Raw genomic sequence first — 19,749 nt, forward strand, 5'->3', positions numbered from 1 at the left:
GATGGAAGGAAGAAATCTGTGGAAGGAAAAAGAAGCAGAGACATAAACGTGAAGCTTTCTTGCCTTCCTATTTATTCTGATGTAATTTGAAATGACTAAAGCATATATTAAATAGCCTATTATGTGAGGAATTAGATAAATTGGAAGATTTATGCAAATGGGTTTCTCTTTCCCCAAAACTGTTTTCTGGCAGTGAACAAAAAAAATCATTACAGAACAAATGACTCCAAAAATCCCATTTGTTATTTAAATTTATTCAACATTTCCAAAAGATAGAGTAGGACTGACAAACATAGCATAGATTTATTTAATTTACAGCTTTATTGTTTCTTTTATATCTTCTCTGTAGAGGCTTAGCTAAACGTGTCTGATGCAATCTCATTGGCTCTATATCACATCTTTGACCGGCTAAAGCATAGAACATTTCTCAAACCAGTAATGTGGCAAAGACTAAATATACTGTAGTTCATGCTCTGGTGTTGGTACAGACACACACACACACGCACACACACACACACACACACGCTCACACGCTCAAACACACTCACAAACGAACGTGCACACTTACAAATAAACAAAATCTTCTCACATTCATTCGCCCCACCGGAATAAAATATTAGCGTGTAAATATTCGCTCTGCATGTTGTTGCACTTGTTAGCAAGAATGATTGAGTGACAAGTGAAGCCTCCCAGCAGCACCTCAACTCCTCCTCCAGCCCTCTTCAAAATCAATACTTTTTAAGCACAGAATGTTTGCCAAAGTCTATTGTTATGTTTTTATTTGAACTTGTTATGTATTTTTTACATTTAGCTTGAGAAAAATATTCTGTTTATGTGCTCATGGCAGGCTCTCCATTCAATCTGCAGTAAGTTAACTAACACCAAAGCAAACGTAAGCATCCTTTAAGCCGTCTCTTTCATTCAAAATAAAAGAGTTTAGACTATTATAAGTCATCTGGTGTTTCTGGAGGGGCAGGAGGTGAGTGAGAGGAGCGGTATTAGGGTCGAGTGCTAATTGACAGGGAAGAAAAGGAGTCGAGGGAAGCGGGAGTAGCAGAGTACCAATTGTCTAAATTGAGTATCAAGTGCTTGTAAGGAATAGCATTCATTCACAACGCTCATCAGCTACTGCAGTCCCACCAGAGTACAACACATACGGAAAGAATGCAGATGGAAACCAGTTACCAACAACAGCCAACAGGGGGTGCTGTGTCCAATATAGAGGTAAGGAGAAACCGGACACAGGCCTTAGAACTATTTGAATACATAAGTTGTCATCAGATTCATATATCCTTCGAAAGTAACATACTTTTTCCCACAGGTTGTCAGGGATATTTTTAACATTAGATATCTGTGGGCAAAAAGAGTTTTACTGAGGAAAGTCACATGAGGATGAGTTTAAAGATTTCTGCCAGTGTCTCTTGGAGTCTTAATGCCCTTTCAACACCGAAAGAGAAAAACGTCACATTTATCACTTTATTTCCTTGTCTTTCATCAATCAATAAGGTGATTCGACGAGGAGCTACTGAACCCTCATTCCACTGAGTCTCTTTCTGTCAAAATGTGTGCTGAAGCAATGGAGAGATCCTGGTCAAATTAAGCGCTGGGATGTTAAATGTTCCTTCCTTCACTTCCACTTTCCCTTTGCTATATTTCTTTCTTTCCAACTGCTTTTCCTCTGTGCTCACATATTCAGTCGGCGTAAAGAATAAAGCCAGAGAATGTGCTGTATTTGTTGTTGTTGCCCCCATGGGCTTTGCCGCCATCCAGTTTGATGTAGACTTCATCGCCGGCGTCGAGATGCAGAATCACACTGTTTGAGGCGTAGTCATAGTTCTGATCAGCATCTTGAGCGATCGCGCTGGCTCGCACCTACACGAGAGACAGAGAGAGAGAGAGAAAACGAATAAAAGGGCATCAGTAATAGAAAATAATCTCTGTCTGACACAGTTGGTTAAGGTTTAGCTAGTTAGCAAGCTCTAATCTATATCCAAAAGTCATCTGAGTCTGTTAGAATTAGTAGTATTTATTATGGCTGTCAGTCGATTAAAAATGTTTAATGAAATTAATTACATGCTGTGTCGATTAATGAATCAAATTAATCACAAATTACATTTGGCTGTGAAAATACCCCCAAAAGATTATTTAAAGCTAATTTTGTTAAATAAGAAAGCATTAAGTAGACATTACAAATACAGTAGTAGCTATTTCATTTGATTCAACATAAATTCATTCAGAAACTAAACACCGCTATGTTCCTCACACATGCACAACAGTTCTGCTGGGGCTTTATAGGTAATATTTTTGTTGGCACAACGGAGCAAAAACAGACAATGTTGTGTTTAAAATATAATGCAATATCAAATTCTTATTTACTGAACTGCTGTATAGGCTAAAGTCACATTTGCACACATGATATTCAGGACAAAAACAGCACTCGTAATATACTGCTCTCGCTGTTTGTGTGATCTCGCTAATCATGTGATATAAAAATTAGATTTTTGAAAAAAATTATTGAATATTTGTCAACAGTCAACTGTATGAAATGTAAGATGACATACCAGTCTTGGGGCGGGGCCAGTGCCTTAACGCCTTTAAAATATTTTATTTGCTTTATTTTTTCATGATTAATTAAGTAAGTTAAAATGTTAAACTGACAGCCCTAGTATTTATGCAAGTAACATCTTAGGTGATTGGCTCAAATATGCCAAGTGCCATACTGCAAAGGTCCTGCATCAGCCAAGCAACTGCCATTGGGATGTATTGGAAAGCTAATGGATAGTTTCCTTCAGGTATTAAAGACAAATCAAGCTATAAGGGTTTTAATTTAGATCTCATTTTCTGTCTCCAATACTTAAAATCTGCAGCATCTGTGAAGGTAGTACCAGGAAGTATCAGATATCCACCAACACATAAGCACGCATAAGACTCCAGGATGCATGAAAACACGCAAGCGTTGACACACATTCAGATTGGCTTCAAATTCATGACAACTGTTCTCATTCACCTGAGCGGCCCGGGAAAAGATTGAGACACGGATGGATTTAATATGTGTGGATTTGTTTGAGTACCACACAACAGTGTTGGGGAAATTGCTGAGGATTTCTGTAATCTGTCTGGTGAATGAACGTTTGAGCTGGCAGTGGAGGCATGAATATGTACGGCTTGACTGCCTGGATCTCACTCACAACACCCTGTGAAATGTGAATGTGTTTTAAAAAGCAATGAATGTGACAGGCCGACTTTTTTTTTTTGTTCAGTTCATTATCAGACAGAAAGTTCAGCTTCTGATAAGTGCTAATGTGTATGATATTTATTAGAGAAAAAGAAGGAAGGGAAGAAGGAAGGAAGTGTTTGTGTGGGAGTGTATTTGTCCTTGTGTTCTGGTTCTAGATGACCTCTGTTCCATCTAATTAAGAGTTCTGTTTGAAAGGTTTTTGCAGACTCGAGGGAGAGCTCCGTAGGCAGAGGTGTTAGAGCAAACCCCGATACACGATTATAATCAACACCAGTGTGTGTGGCGGAGTTGGAGTGTGTATGTGTGTTCCTCCCACACAATGTGGACTTGCGCTCATTGGCAATACTGGTAAGAAATATACTGAACAGGGAAGAGGGTTTCTGGAAGGGGAAGGGTCAGAAATGAATTCACTTTGCTTCTTTTGCGGAAGTAAAATGCACACACTCTGTGCAGCATATTGCATTTACACATTCAGACAAATCCTTTTTTCTTTTTTGTATTTTATATAAAAAGGAAATTTTAACAGGCCACCCACAGTAGTTCATGTCATTCCAAACATGTACGACCTTTTTATTCTGTGGGACACAACAAAAAAAAAAAAAATATCTGAAGAACTCTTTTTCTTCATATTGAGAAAATCAATAGGACTCAAAACAACAATGGACCCAGCTGATTGACCAAAAGCACAGATTGTGAAAACACAAAAAATTGTATATATATATATATATATATATATATATATTTATGTGTATTTTTCTAGAATTAACAAGTATGTGTAAAGTATGTGTATCACTTTGCCACTAAGCATTGTGTCATTAGCTAGCAACATGCTAATGTCAAAGAAAAGATGCAATCAATGACAGCTTTCTTTGGCAAATGAAGCTGTTTGACTGACATGTCAAAAATCACAGTATGTTTCATTCAGCGTAACGTTTTGGGGTGTGGAAATGTCGCAACAATAATAGACAAATTCTATGCCCTGAACTTTAAATATTTTACATAGTTTTGAGAATCCAGTGTTTAGTTGATCCTGATAAGTGCTTGTTGTCACAGTTGTAAACATGGCGCTTTCTTCTTTCGTGAGGGGGTTTGGCGCCACAACATTTTTGTTTCCAGGTGGATCGTTAAAGAACATGACACACAAGGAAATTGTGTCTCTTTTTTGTGTGTGGAAATTGTGTTTCTCTTGGAAATCCTGTATAATTCAACCAATCCGATGACGACTTTGACACTCCTGAAGTGTTTCCACTTTTGTGTCCCATATGCATCAGACGTTTAGCCAGCGGTCCATGAGCGTGACATCTGAGGCTGAGACTTAAGCAAAGATAACAAGACAATTCACTTATATTGCCCATATGCTGTTTGAAAGGCTTTTTTTCTATCTTTGAAATGTAAAGGTTTCTTCCCTTAAATAAGCCTCAATGACACTGTCGACTCATAAGATGTCCCTCATTCTTAAAAGATCCTATTGGCAGTTAGTGAAGTCAATTAAGGGTCAATTGATGTCAGAATTAGTTGCCGATTCAAAATAAGTTATTTAAATGTGAGTTTGGCAAGCAGTTTTGAGATTGAAGTGTTTCCTGATTCAAGTAGATAGGTTGGTCTTGCATGCTTGAAATAGCTGTTTGGAGGCGTTGCAAATATTGCCGCTGAGTGAACTGACTTCCCTGAAAAAGGTACTTTGGTCGAATTCTATTGAAATCGGCTGCTTGAGTCATACATGTGTGGAGCTATTTGTGTGGAATCCCTGCTTTTGAGATTCTCCCTTAGAAGGCAGCTGCTCATGTAGACGGTGAGCAGTGAGGCAGCTCTCTAGGTTTTAGTATGTTTGTGTTGCTTGAGTAAATGACTGGATTGATTAGCCAGGCACATATCACCACCTGTCCCGTTGAAATGTTGGCTGGTGTTTGCGGGTGTAGCTGTCTAATTTCATTCGTCCACACAGACACCCTGTAAAGATCCTGGCAGAGGGGATTCCCTGAGGTCAAGGCCATATGGATGTTTGGGCTGTGGTATGGTGGCTGGAGAGGGACACATGAGGTTGTGGTGCTGATGTGAAATGGGTACTGGTGTAGAGGCTGCAGATACGTAAACACAGAACTTTTCTCGATGCTTACACAGAAATTAATGAATATCCTGGTTTATTAAATATGGAATATATGTGATTATGATAGTATATTTTTAAAATCATTTAAACTGCTTTAAGTGTATTTATTTCTTGTTAAATAGGCAAGAAAAGGCAAACAGTGTGAGGATTGTAAATTATATTGATTCAGTTTAGCCAAATCAAGTCTGAATTCCAGCAGAGATAGCTAGCTACTAAAATCTCTATAGGACCAAATCAGTTTATAATTTTAGTGACAAAGCAAATGGTGGAAGAAAATGCAATAAAGAAACTAAGAGAGCGAGAGAATATTATGAAGCGATCCTGAAAAGAGCTGTCAGTTGCTTCAAATCGAATGATTCTGCTGTGTTTTGGGCTTTGTGCTGAGGCAGCTCTTGCCAGAATCTTTCCTTATTGATCGGACACATTGTTTACTGAATGTGTCAGTGTAAGAGTGCTGCGCTGCCTGAGTGACATTGCCCAGAATTCACCCTCCTCTTTTAGTGTCCACTTTCTGAGCCAGAGAGAGAGAGATCTGAAGCTTTCCATCATCTGGAGAGGTGGACCAGTCCTCCTTAGGGATGCGGTGGGATCAGCAAACACAGCGGAGTCGTCTCATTAGTTTTCATTTCGGGCTGAATGGCAGTGAGTTTGTCAGCCTGAGACTGTAATGTGTTCTTTAATTATGATGGACAGAGTGCAGAGGAAGAAGGAATGGAGAGAAATGTGACGAAACTATCAGAGAGCTTCAAAATCCTTGGATGAAGTCTCAGGCACATCTGTATATTTACAGTGACTTGACGGGAGCATTTAGACACCGGAGCCATTCTTGAAATATATGAATTTCTTTGCATTAGACTAGGGTTTCTTATGAAAGGGGGAATGTAAGGGAACTGCGGGGGGTTTGTGAGCTGGTGGAAAGTTAATCAATGTATTTATACCTTTAGATAATTTCAAGCATTTCTGAGGACAGAAGTTGACAATATTTCACCAGTATCCACTCAAAATAAAAGACTGAGGATTTGAAATGTTTGTGTAGGTGTGTATTTGCTTTAGGGTTTTCATATGAGATTAAATATCACATCGTTGTTAAAATCACCACATAAGGCAAAATTATTCATCAAAACAAGACATTTACTAAAATAAAAAAAAGGTCATTTAAACATTAACCAACTTCAGAGAACCATGAAAATGTGAAAGTTTTGTGAAATTCTTCAGGTAAATATTTTCTGTCTGCGTGGCTTGGCTGAAAGACTTGGCAACCCTGCATTATATAATATTACATCAAACCAAATTAACTCCAGATATGATTGACAACCAGAAATTGTTGCAATACTTAATTTCAAACAATCTGTCTTTTATTTCATACCTTTAAACAGCTCTGTTTTTCTTTTAAAAAAGAGAAACGTTATGCTTGAAAAGTGTGCCTGCGCAGAATTTCTTTAAAATGAGTGCTAATAAATTCATACATGTTTAAATGTGTCTAAATCGTCCAAACCCTTTTTGCGAACACTGTATATTCTGTGTGGCTAACATCAGCAAACTAATTTTCTCATCTGTTTGAGTCTCTTTTTGTCGTATATTATGTTCTCTTTTATAAATCTCTTCACAGTTTTGTCTTCCATCCAAATTTATTTTCTTAATAATCTTAGGTCTCTCTTTCCTTTTTTCACTTTCTAATTTCTGTTTCCATCTCTGTCCATATCTTGAGGTCTGAGAGGCCGAGAGCAGACGATCGATAGCTCAGGTAAGAGGAGCAGACGGCTGCTGATGTAGATGAGAATGGCTTGAGAGAGACAGAGAGACCCTGACCTTGTAACCATCTGTCCACCATCTTCATCTCTCGCCTAGTAAGCTTCCATTAGTTATTCTTCTGCCATCATTTACAGGTTTAAAAGCATTAGCAACACTTTATTCTTAAAGTTTATCTTCCATCCTGAAGCTGTGAATTACTTTGTTAATGTTATACATAGTTAAGGTGTTCTGTCAGACTTCATATCAGGTATAATAACTTTCATCCCACCCATAACCTTAATATAACCACTAGTGTAAAAACAGAGAGTGACATTAATGTAAAGATGTTAATTACAACAAAGAAAGAACTGATTTATATTATATTAAAGTGTGTGTCTTACACCGATGTGAGTCACAGACCTTTTTTTTTTATAGTGAATAATTCTACAAATAGTTATAGGTACAATACTGATAATATTTATAAAGCCATAATAAAACATTAGACTAGTGTTAAGAAGATATTGTGCCAGCATGTACACTATAAACAAAGATTTTTTTTAAAGTTGTCATTACAACAAAGATTATTGGAATACATTTCGTAAGACAATACGACAGTCACATTTAATTCTACGTTTTACTTGCTGTTTCTTTGTGATTGTTTGTAAAATGTACTATCCTTTTCTTCTCCATTTTTAGTAACTTTTTCAGAAGTAAAGTTTGCTGTGGAAAGCACATTCAATCCAATAAAGCAACTCCTGCGGCGCCTTGTCGTCGAATACAGGCTCTGTCGGTCAAATGGAGGAGGACTGTCCCATCACTCAACCCAGATGACTCTGTGTCGCTCTGTCTCTCTTTTATCTTTTTTTCAATTCATTGTTTACCTTCTTGATTAAATCTGGTGAGTCTAATATCGATGTGCAAACAAACTCTGCTATTCTGAATCCATGGTGACGATCGTCCGGTGCATATTAATATCAAATAATCCTCCTTTAGCACACACAGCCTGCACAGCGGCCTTATTAAAGGGTGCGCTCTTAGTGCCCGGGGGGGGGGGGGGGGGGGGGGATTTGTTGGAGGGGATTTAGATGAAACACGTTTTAATCTTTTTTTTATTTTTAATATTAGCCTTCCATTGTTGGCTGCGTTTGGATATCATTTCAGGGTAATTAAAAAGCAATTGAACTGCGGCTGAAATCTAAGCTTAAAAAACTCTTCTAAAGACTTAACAACAGAAACTGTGTTCTCATTGACAATACTATAAAACTGATTTCATTGGTAAAGCCACTGTCACTAAATGATATCCAAAGCAACAAGGAGACAGCACAAGGCATTTCAAACTTTGTGTAAATAGAAATCAAATAGAAAGATGGATGTATCAATTGCCTCTTAGTGGCTCATGATAAATCCTTTCTTTATGATGCCCCCGGAGCATCTCTGTTAGCCCAAACAAAATCATTAACAGACAGTCACTGCAGTAAACAGTGAGATTTAAAGGAATATTCAGGGCTCTTTCTGTCGATTTTGTCAATTTAACACATAAAAAAATAATTGTGATTCTTACCTTAGCTGTAAAAACTAAAAACATGTATACGCACTTACAATGGAAGCCAATCATTGTGCACTTGCCCCATAGACTTTTTTTTGCACTATCAATTTATTATTATTTTTTTTCAAACTCAAGTTGTTTTTCTCTCTCTCTGTTAAGAATTAAAATGATATTGTGTGTAATCATCACCTGCATATGCAACAGATGCTGTGGTACACTTACAGTATTTTTAACCCATAATGTTCCTTTAACAGGGAGTGAAATAGCTGGAAGCCAGGTCTATGGGGAACAAATGAAAGAGGGAGGCGGTATAGTTGGGCAAAGTCAAAGCATGTAAGTCCAAAGACATGGGCTTTAGGGCTGGGTTAGGGGGACAGACAGTCTGCATTTAGCATTTCAAACAGACGGAAACCGGCGGCCGTGCTCTGACACACATCTGTTTGTCCCTGTTTTAGAAAACAGTCGGTGTGTGCTCAGAGCACATACATGCCATGTGTTTATAGACTTCATCATGGAATGCCTTTTTGACTTTGAAAGTGTGACCTCTCTGTAAGATTTATGCGATCGATCACAGATCCAAACGCCTAAACATAAGACATTATCTGACATAATCATGTATTTGTTTAATTTTAATAAGCATGTGTAGATTTGGGTTAAAGATGGTGTAGAACATCTACTACCAAAGTCAAGAAACCACTGAGTAATACACTTCAATACACTTTTTTTATGTGTAAGATTTTTGCAAGACTGCATTTATTTGATAAAATATTGTAAAATATTTCACAGTAAAATACTGTGAAATAGTATGTTTAAAAAAATATTTTTTTTATATTTATACAGTATATATATATATATATATATATATATATATATATATATATATATATATATATATATATATATATATTTATTTTCTTTTTTTTCTTTTTTTTATGTAATTTATTCCTGTGATTGTAAAACAACATTTTAAGCAGTTATCACTATGATCCTCAGTGCCACGAGATCTTCCGGAAATCATTCTAATATGCTGATTTGGGGCTCAGTTGTTATTATTATTGCTCAATTATTAACAACATTTTTTATTATTAATGCGGAATACAGTTTTTGCTGCTTAATATTTTAGTGGAAAAGGTACTAAAACAAATTCTAGGATTATTTGATGAAAATAAAGTATAAAAGAACAGCATTAATAATATAATATGCCAATATAATATAATAACACCAGTATTACTAATATTCGTTAAACATTTAACAAATAAACATTAAAAACTTTTATTGTTATTATTATTATATATCAAACTCCAGTTTACTGTTTGGACTGTTTATCCGATCAATTCTAAAATCTGGTTGAAAATTTGGTTGTGTTAAAATGTAAAATACACTCTCAAGACAACACCTTAGTAAACCAAACCTTACACCTTATCCTTGGCTCAATGTCTTAACACAGCCCCTGGAGAGATTCAGCGCGCTGCGGCTGAAACGTGTTGGTAGCCAGTGGATATTCTTCCAGATGTCAGCAGCATCTCCCTGCCAGAGACTGATCTGTCTCTGAACGATATGAAACATTTCATCCATGAAAAGCAACCTAATCCTGAAGGACACATCCTGCTGTCTCCATGTCCTCCTGCTTCCTTCCCTCTTTCTTGCTTTTTTTCCCCTTGTGACTGACACCAGTTGACTTCTCGTACCACATTTCAGGCTCTTAGACAGTTAGCGGTAGCGTGGTTCATTCGAAGCACGCGCCTGTCTCTAATTATATTTAAAAGCTGGACTGTGAGCTGCATCTCTGATCGAGGCTTAGTGGAGCACTTCATGCAGCGCTTGGAGAAAAATCTCCTTGCAGATGAGAGCGAGCCAGATGCTCGCTGCTTGTGTGAAATTCCTGAGGACATTAGAGACTTCCATGTGCTCCTTTTTCACTTGGGTTTATTAGCAAAGCAAACCTGATTAAGGACAAGATAAGTAGTGGAGAACAAAAGTGAAGGTGCCACGCTTTCATTTCCATCTGTCGCACCACCGTGCAGAGAAAGCCGGAGAGATTAATCTACCCAGCTGCTCTTTGTCTTGTCAGCGATCTCCAGGAATACTTAAATAACACTGATATAATGTTTAAGCAATGGTTGAAACTGTTTGAGAGAACGGGGAGTGGTGTTTGCACAGAGAATGAACGAAGAATAGCACTGAAACTTCTGAAGTACTCCCAATGAAGATATTACTCAGAAGGAGTTTAAATAATAATGTCGTCTGCTGATGGCCATGATAGACGAGGGCCAGCTGGCTAGAGAAGAAGATGCCAGCAGCCAGCAGCTAATGCCAGAGCAGCTTTCCATCAGTTACTCACACTTGTGCATCTAAAAGACATCTAAACAGGCTGATTCATACTCAGTTCAAGTAGCTGAAGTCGAGGAAGACAGTTCACAAAATAACCCCTGCAAAAGAAATTCTGGAGGGCAAAAAACATTGATTTTGAGAGATTTTTAGACTGCTTAGAAAAGCCATTTAATAGTCATATATTCTAATGAGGGTTGACATAATAGCCAGATAGTTTACAACATGTTCAGTCTTATAACCCAATTCATTATGAATCTTTGCAAAGTTTGACTGCTTTATGTTTACGTGATTATAGGGCCTATTTTGGAGGTGTTTCTGCCAAATCAGCCAACACACACACACACACACAACCTGTAACTTATTAAAATATTCTCTGCTTTGGAACAAAGTTTACTGTGAGAAGTGTTCTACAATTTGAAACGTTACAAAGCAAATTATTATATTTAGTAAACACTTAATATTACAACTTTTAGCACAATATAAATGAGACTTTAGATATTAAAATACATCCCTACCTTTCTATTTTTATGATTTTTGCCTTTATATCCACTTTATTTTTCCACATGGAAACCCGTTTTCTGTGAATGTGAGACTTCCGGTTCATTAGCCGCTGTAGGAAAATAACAAGCAGAATAACAACGTGCAGTAAACGCTAAAACTGTCTGCACTACAAACCGGTGTGTTCATAATTAAGATAATACATTCAAATAATATGGTAAGACACACCAGTTTGCAATATCAAGCAACAAAATGAGCTGTTTTGTACTAGCTAAAAATAGCTGGAAGTAAAAGAGACCGGAAGCCAGACACATCAAATTTACCAAATCCGCTCTTCCAGGGAAAATAAGGTGGATACCTGCCTTCGTATTTACATTTGTGTTTACATCATATTTGAGAGTCCTTCAAAAGTTGTAGTTTTTAACAGTTATTTAAATGCCCTTTAACTGGTTTGTTTAAAAGATCTGTCAGTCGAGCTCGATTTAAATTAATGACCTCACACTTACAGCAAAAAAATATTCCCCCAAAGGGAAACTGGCGGTTCCCCCTTAAGCTGAACTCTTATATTTGCTCTCCTGGTGTGCACACAGTGGTCTGACCTCTGCACGAAGCCCCTCTGAAGTCACGGAGGAGCGCAGCTGCATAATGAAACATCCCACTGCAATATAACGCATTATGGTGTGATAGAGTAGCCTCATATCCTCTCAGTACCGTAATGAGGAGAGTACAGTAATGCTAGTCTTGGGGGAGACTGAAGGAGTGGGGGAGAAAGATGAGGAGAGGGAGCGAGGGAGAAACGCAAGGTTTTTGCTGCAGCATACGTTTTTCATGAATTGCCCTATTCATCACTTGGCGCCGGGCGGATAGTTGTTATCTTACAGTAGCCGTTGTTTATTTTCCGAGGTGATCGAGGTGTTAAACACGCACGGACACGCGCTGACTAATTCGACCGGGTAAGTGGGCTGAACGAGGGAGTCGCAGTGGACCTACGTAGGTTTGTAGTGTCTGAGTGGAAGTGAGTGGAAGGAGTCATTAAAAACATCATCGAAGCATCAAGATGTTTACAGAAGAACTTTGCCGAGGGCCAAGTTGTTATTCCCCAGGAGAGCACTAGCGTGTGTGTATATGTGTCTGTGTGTGTCGAACACATGAAAACATGATTGGGCTGTCAGTGTGAGTGTTGATTTCTGCTCATTAAAAGAAGAAGAGCGTCTCCTCCTGAGTCACCAGCCAGGCCACAGTCATTCAAACAGAGAGGCGCAGCTATTTTAGTACATGTATTCAACATACACGCTCACAACAGTACTGCTGAAGTCTCTCTGGGCTGGATATTTGACTGATAGAGCTGAGGTGCAGAAGGACTGTGCTTTAAGAGTGTAGTTCCTCGCCTATAAATAAATGATGGATTCCTCCGCAGCTCTTGCTGCATTACAACCAGACACATCTGACATGTGTGGCATTTCTTCGCAGCACGGGCAAATCCAGTGCTAATAACCGTACAGCACCCAATTAGACTGGTTTTAATGTTCTGCTCCACTGGGTGGCAAATTTAGTGTCCAATTAGACATCACATCAGGGGCAAAGGCCCCGCCCCGGCGTCTCAACAGCTGATTAGACGAGTGGAGAGCGAGAAGAGTGTGTTTGACTGAAACACAAGCACACCCTCCAACTCCGACGCAAATTAACAAGCTGTTATTGAAGAGGACTGCTTATTGGACTTGTTAAAAGATGCTGCAGACTTTTTCCAGGAGATTATTTTAAGGATAATAAGTTTGTTTCGTGACTGAAAAAAGACAAGTGAAAGATCTGGTACACTTCAACCAAAAGGATTATTGCGTAAGCTATACTGTATGTTCTTTTGTCCTGTTTCCTGCAAAAATAATATTGATCCTGGGGTTGTTTTCACTCTGGCAGCCTGTTACTTGTCTCTCTCTTCATCCAAATACCAATAAACAACACTTGCATTTCTGTGTGCTGTGTAATTAAACACGAGTAAGTTTGTCTCTAATAATTTAACACTGAACTCTATAATTAAGAACATGTTGTTTCTTTCTGTTGCAGATGGTGAGGTGTGCTGCTTTTCCACACACATACAGTGATATACACATACTGTATATGTATTGCTCCCAGTCATGTTGATTATAATAGCACATTTAATGCACGCAAATGCATAAAAGCATACACTATTCCCAGAGATATCTTACAGAAGGCGTGAGGGAACAAAAAAAGAATAAGAAAAATTTAGTGTCATTTCATGCATAAGAGGGCAGTTTTCATCTAAAAATGCAAATTCTGTCATCATTTACACACCTTCATGTCATTCCAAGCCTGTATGACTTCCATTCTGCTAAGGCACACAAAAGAACATATCTTGACCTTTTATTTATTTATTTTTTTCTGCACAATTAAAGTCAGTGGACTTTTTATTGGACCCCACTGATTTCCATTATGTGAAAAAAAAAGATAAAAAAGATAAAATATAAATGATAACAGAATTTCCATTTTTGCTCACTTCACTCAGTTTTACTCCATTTAAGTCATCTGAAAATATCATGGGAAAACATATCAAATACTGTATAAACCATCCGTAAACCAAACAGGTGAATCTTCAGATAACCGTGCGAGTGCACATCCGCGCATGCGCGTGCGAGTGTTGTCTGAGACAGCAAGATTATCCCGAAGGAGCCTCTTGAGAAACACAAAGACTGCCTGGATGCATTTGCTTATAATGAAGTCAGAATGGGTTTGGGTGGATTAATGACAATATCAACAGAAGGAACACGAGGACAGGTGCCAGCGCAATCTGGATGCGGTTCAAAGTTTTTAATTACGATTAAAAAGACTCTCTGGCACACGACAAACGCCTTTTCTTTTTTCCAGCCTTTCATTTTTTTTTCTCGCTCCTTTATCACATTTGAAGTGGAATTCCTTGTAAAGCCGGTGGAGTTTCAAAAGGAACGCACAGGCATCTGTACATGTCCATCTGGCAAAAATGGGACTTTTTTCTGCAAAAATTTGGCAAATTAAGAAAAGAAAGCTGAGACGGTGTGGAATAAACAGAAGAAGTTTGAAAAGAGTAGTGGAAATGGATGAAAAGGAATGCATCCTTTGTGTGTTAAAGCTAAAATCCATTAAGCATACACAATGTGATGGCAATAAATAGAGCACTAATATTTTCCCACACAGTCTCACCAGAACAAAAATATTATTTCGTGTTCTTCCTCATTCTCTCATGTATACGTCCTGCTCAGCAGCTGTGTGGGTTTGTATGGCGGTATGGTCAGTGACCGCTTGAAGAATAGAGCAAGTCCACAGGGATGCAGCAGACTAGCTGAAGTCTGTTAGCGCTCCATCACTGCCATTGAGAAATACTGTACTGCTTTCACACACATTCTCAGAGTAAGAGGATTACAACAAAGTTAAATAGTAAAAGTTTCTATAAACTGTTAGGGAACGACATGAGACTCCGAAAACAGCACATCCAACAGCGGCCCGCCTGAGGTCCTATGCCCACTCTCTCTCTCACACACACATACTGCTGCAATTCCTCTGATCTGGAATAGCGTTTTAATTAGTGAGGCGGTAACCACTTTATAAAGATTAGCTTGCTCTCAGGAGGAAGGCTCGTCGCCCATGTCTGCCTAAAGTGTCTGTGAGGAGGGTCTCTAGAGATCAGGACCCATTGTGTTCAACAGACGGTGCTTTACGACAACATATGCTCTCCCTCCCCAATGCTCTTCCTTCACACACTCCATAAATGCTGTACTGTGCTCCCAGCAGTTTTTGCGTGCTCTTGCCTTTGCCATTAGTGTACTTATTTTATGGTTTTGCTTAGGCAATCTAGTTAGGGCACGGGGAAAACAAAGAAACCTTAAAACAGCACTTGGGAAGACTGCAAGTTAGCAGATAAACTTTTAAGCTGTACAACAGAGAAGTTCCCAAAGGTACAGCCTCCTGCTGTGAAGGTGCTTCTCTGAGGTTGCGCGCTAGGTCTGGGTTCAGATTAAAGCATAATCAAATCAAAAGATGTGTTTGTGACAGAAACAAGTGTTCATCTCAATTAAGAGGATGTGATCTGCCCACATTGTCATGGCACCAAGGGACCAGACAAGTTCAATTAATATGGCAACTAGAGTATAAAAGACAGGCAGCACTTACAAGGACTCTGTCTCAGCAAGCTGCCTGGTTTGATCTAATAAAGAACATGATTAACTTTAAATAAGGTTTTAAAAAAGACAGAAATGTAGCTGGTAGTGAGGCACATATGAGCTGAGAAAGAAGGAGATGGAGTTTAAAGTCATGTTGAGGACGGGGGAAAAAAACATAATGCAATTTCAATTTCAGATATTACAGTGACTGTTAGGTTCCTTTTATTATCTCTTTCATTTTTTCCGCTTACCCTCTGGGCAACGTCTGGCGGTCTTTCTTCTGTGACAATTTCTTTAAGGGAGTTGAACTATTTCTTCTAACAGAGGCTGCTGGATGATCGCGGCGGCAGTCGGATAACCCTCTGTAATTGTATTTATCTGACTGAAATATCGGCTGTCTCGCGAAAGCTGCGCTTCCTGCGCGCGCTGACCTCCGGGCCAAGGAAAGACTAAAAACGCACGCGCCCTCCAGGTGCTGCTCTCCTCACACCATCTTCAATTCCAGGTGCAATTCCAGCTAAATTGTTAAAAATAAATGTTGACAAACATATGGTCGCTTTGTCTGTGTTAGCAAGGCAAATTGGAGACATTTAAGTTATTTATATTAACTGGAATACTTGAGCCTAAGAAGAGCTTGAACTGCATTAAAAGTAAAAATCACAGACTGTACATCAAAAAAAAAAGGTTTGATATGTATGCATGAAATGCTTGATTTATGTAGGCTATTAATAAAACATGCATACTGTCTTTCAGTAAAATGGTGCCATATTAGCACTAAACAAAGCGCACAAGCTAAATTAAAAGACACGCCAGAGCAGATAAAGCTTAGATTAGTCAAGGTAAATAAAATATTTAATAAAAAACTTTGATATATATATATATTAACAACAATAATTATATATATATATATATATATATATATATATATATATATATATATATATATATATATATATACATATATATATATATATATATATATATATATATATATATATATAATTTTATTATTATTATTATTATTATTAGCCTAATATTTTTTTATTACCATGGTAGTAACAGTACTCAAACTTATCTTAGCCGACCGTTTAAGTGATTAAACACGTCACTCTTATGAAAGATTTTGTCAATGTCTGACATGACATAGTTCATTTTAAAACTCAATACTGACCTAAGATGTAATATTTCATTACATGAAAAACTTTTTATAATTCACTAGATCCTGAAGAGACTCATACTGTCTAATTCTATTCAGTTTGTCACAGCTCCCCCGTTGCGCGTGCGACATAAACTCATGGGATGACGCTGCACGTGCGCTTTTCTCCCACCTGAGAGTTTAGCCTTGCGTGCCAAACCACACACACATCGCAATATAAAACGGTCCCTTAATAAATACTGAATCGGGAATTACAACCGTGGCGACTAACCCTAATCGTAAGCGCATCAGATCCTTAAACATTGCAAGGTATGTTTCTATCTGCACACGCCAATGCATCTAGTGCACAACTGCACGTTTCCTAATTGAAGAGAGCAAAAAAAAAAAAAAAAACTTTAAACAGATGGAGATGCGAGCATTCAAATACAGGAAGGCACAGACAGAAAGACCAAGAAGAAGAGAGTAAAAAGCACACATTAAATGGTCGTTTTCTGAGACATGCTGAGATAATAAGGTGTGTTTGTGGCTGTAGCTTGTCTTCGAGGCACTTTGATTACAAGTTCATGATGTTGAACGATTCCTCCTCGCGCTGCCGGTTTCTGTCAGATGGTGACATTTTCGTCCGCGCCCTTGATCAACTGATCCTAACTTTGTGGCTAAAATAGCCACAGCTGCGGTGAAACATTTCCTTAAAACCATGAGTTCGACTTAGTGTAAACAGATGGAGTAGCATCCCGTGTTGTATTTCCTCCCTTTAATATCTGTATGATAATAGTCATAATAACAAACTCGACAACAAAGCTAAAATTATATCGTTTAGTCTACTTATATTATTTATAGATCCATAAACAAAATACATAAAAATAAGTAAATAAATAAAATAAATCAATGTTTTATGCGCTTTAAAACATATTTGACACGTCATAAAAAAGTTTGGACCATGCAAAGACAATAATACCATTAAAGAGAAAGGCAGAAACTCTGTCCTCTGTTAACGGGGACACGCGCTCAAAGTCAGCACGCATTAAGCGCATTCAGCGCTTGTCTTCTCGCCGGGTTTGTGTCGCCGCAGCTGTGCGAACTTCACCCGCGTGCTCTGGGGGGACCAGAAACCCACAGCAGATGTTACTGCGTCTCCCACCAGTTTCACACCATACAAAAAAAGCAGAGGAGAAAGCGAAACAACGGTCTCGTTTGTCCTCTGCGGGGTCATTATTAACAGCTTAATTAATTTTAGATCCGCTCTGTGAATACCAGCGCAAACCACAAGCACATAAGATATGCACTTCATAGACATGCAACATGAATTTAGAAACACTTCAAAAAGATCAGGAAAAATATACATACATAAAAAGGAAAATATTGAAAACAATAACATTGAAATAAAATATTAACATATTTATAGGCCTATAATGTAATGTGTAATAGCTAAGACGTGCAACATTAATAAATAAATACAAATGTTCACAAATAACTTTTATGCAAAGAGGAACGATTTGGCACTTACCTGTCCGTTCTTGCACAGGTCAGCCCACATGCTGGTTCCGTCGCCTCCTCTCATCAGGACGTGGTAGATGAAGAAATATGTGCCCGGCACGCTGCAGATGAACTTGCCCGAAGTGCCATCATAGTTGTTGCCGAGGTTGGTGACCACATCGTCGAACTTGAGGATCTCATAGCCCTCATGTGGGTTCTTCAGTCCCGCGTAGAAAGCCACCCGTGGGTGCGTGTTGTATGTAACCGTGCTAATAGCTCCATCATTGCCCAGACTCAGGACCCCGCTTCGGCCCCTGTCCCCCTGGTCCCCCGGGGGCCCCATCGGACCCGGGGGCCCTGGCTCCCCTGGTGGCCCTGGAGGTCCCGGTTTGCCTGGCCGGCCCGGCTTCCCCTGTGGCCCCTGGAGGAGCGTGGAGGGTGGAGGCATGTTGCTGTGGTCGGCCAGAGCCTCGGCCTCGGCCTGCACAGAAGAGCCGGTGCTGGCGATGCCCGTGCTGGTGCCCTTGTTCTGGTACGGGTCGCACACCATTCGACAGGTGCCCAGCATCTCATAGTGGCTGTTGTCATTGCTCACGGAGCTGACCAGCACGGGGATGAGCACCACCAGCACCAGCACCAGCATGACCCCTACGGCGGCCGCCACCAGGGTCTTCCTGCCCAGGCTGAGGCGCGGGAGTGGCTGGGCAGCCAGCGTGGGTCTGCCGGGAGCCGAAATGGTGACTGCTGGAGAAGAGGAGACCGCAGAGAGAGAGACAGACAGAGGGGTGCAGGGGGGGTGGGGTCCCGGGGGAAAGTCGCCAAGCCCTAGGATCCCAAGCGTGTTGAGGAGCGGGTGAGGGTGAAAGAGACCCACATGCACACGCTCTCACACACTTGCCCAGCTCCGTGCACGCCTGGCTTGCTAAGCTGGCTCACTGGATCCGGTGGGCTGGCAGGAAAGCGCTTTCACACAGATCCCACATCCGCTCGGTCTCACTCACATGCATACACACTCTCACACACTCACGCAGGCGCATGCATGCGAACGCACTCACACGCTCTCCCCAAAAGTCAATCCCATTGTCTGGTGGACAGAGTTTCACTCGGTAATGAAGAGAATGAGGGATGGCAGAGGCAGTAAAGAGGAAGAGAGGATGAAGTGAGCTAGTGTACGCATGGGAGTGAAGGACAGCGTGAGAGAGAGAAAGAGAGAAGCAGATATAGAAGAGAGACAGGGTATGTTTGCAGAGGCGTTTTCTCAGTCTGAGGATTTTATACTGAGTAACCCCCCCTCCCACCCCCCACCCCAACACACACACCCACCCTCTCTTCTTCTCCCTCTCTGTGCCACAGCAATACAGCCAAGGGAAAGAAAGAAAGAAAGGTAACCAAGAAGAGAGGAGGGGACGACACAGGGAAATGCAAAAGGGTACATAGAATACAGTAGGAAAGATAAAATCTCATCACAAAAAAGCTCACAGTAAACATTAAGATTTGATGTCTGACAGACTATATTAC

At 39.6% G+C, this 19,749-nt stretch overlaps 1 protein-coding gene across 1 annotated transcript; it reads right to left on the reverse strand.

The window, feature by feature from the left end:
* Positions 1-233: 233 nt before the first annotated feature.
* LOC127953674 (C1q-related factor-like) lies at positions 234-19,498 on the reverse strand. Its single transcript, XM_052552940.1, has 2 exons — positions 18,263-19,498; positions 234-1,872 (listed from the first exon to the last, which is right to left on the reverse strand). The coding sequence occupies exons 1-2, from the start codon at positions 18,872-18,874 to the stop codon at positions 1,693-1,695; spliced, it is 792 nt and encodes a 263-aa protein (XP_052408900.1). The 5' UTR covers positions 18,875-19,498; the 3' UTR covers positions 234-1,692.
* Positions 19,499-19,749: the final 251 nt, after the last annotated feature.

The sequence above is a fragment of the Carassius gibelio genome, chromosome B3, assembly GCF_023724105.1.
Source record: "Carassius gibelio isolate Cgi1373 ecotype wild population from Czech Republic chromosome B3, carGib1.2-hapl.c, whole genome shotgun sequence".
Lineage (NCBI taxonomy): Eukaryota > Metazoa > Chordata > Actinopteri > Cypriniformes > Cyprinidae > Carassius > Carassius gibelio.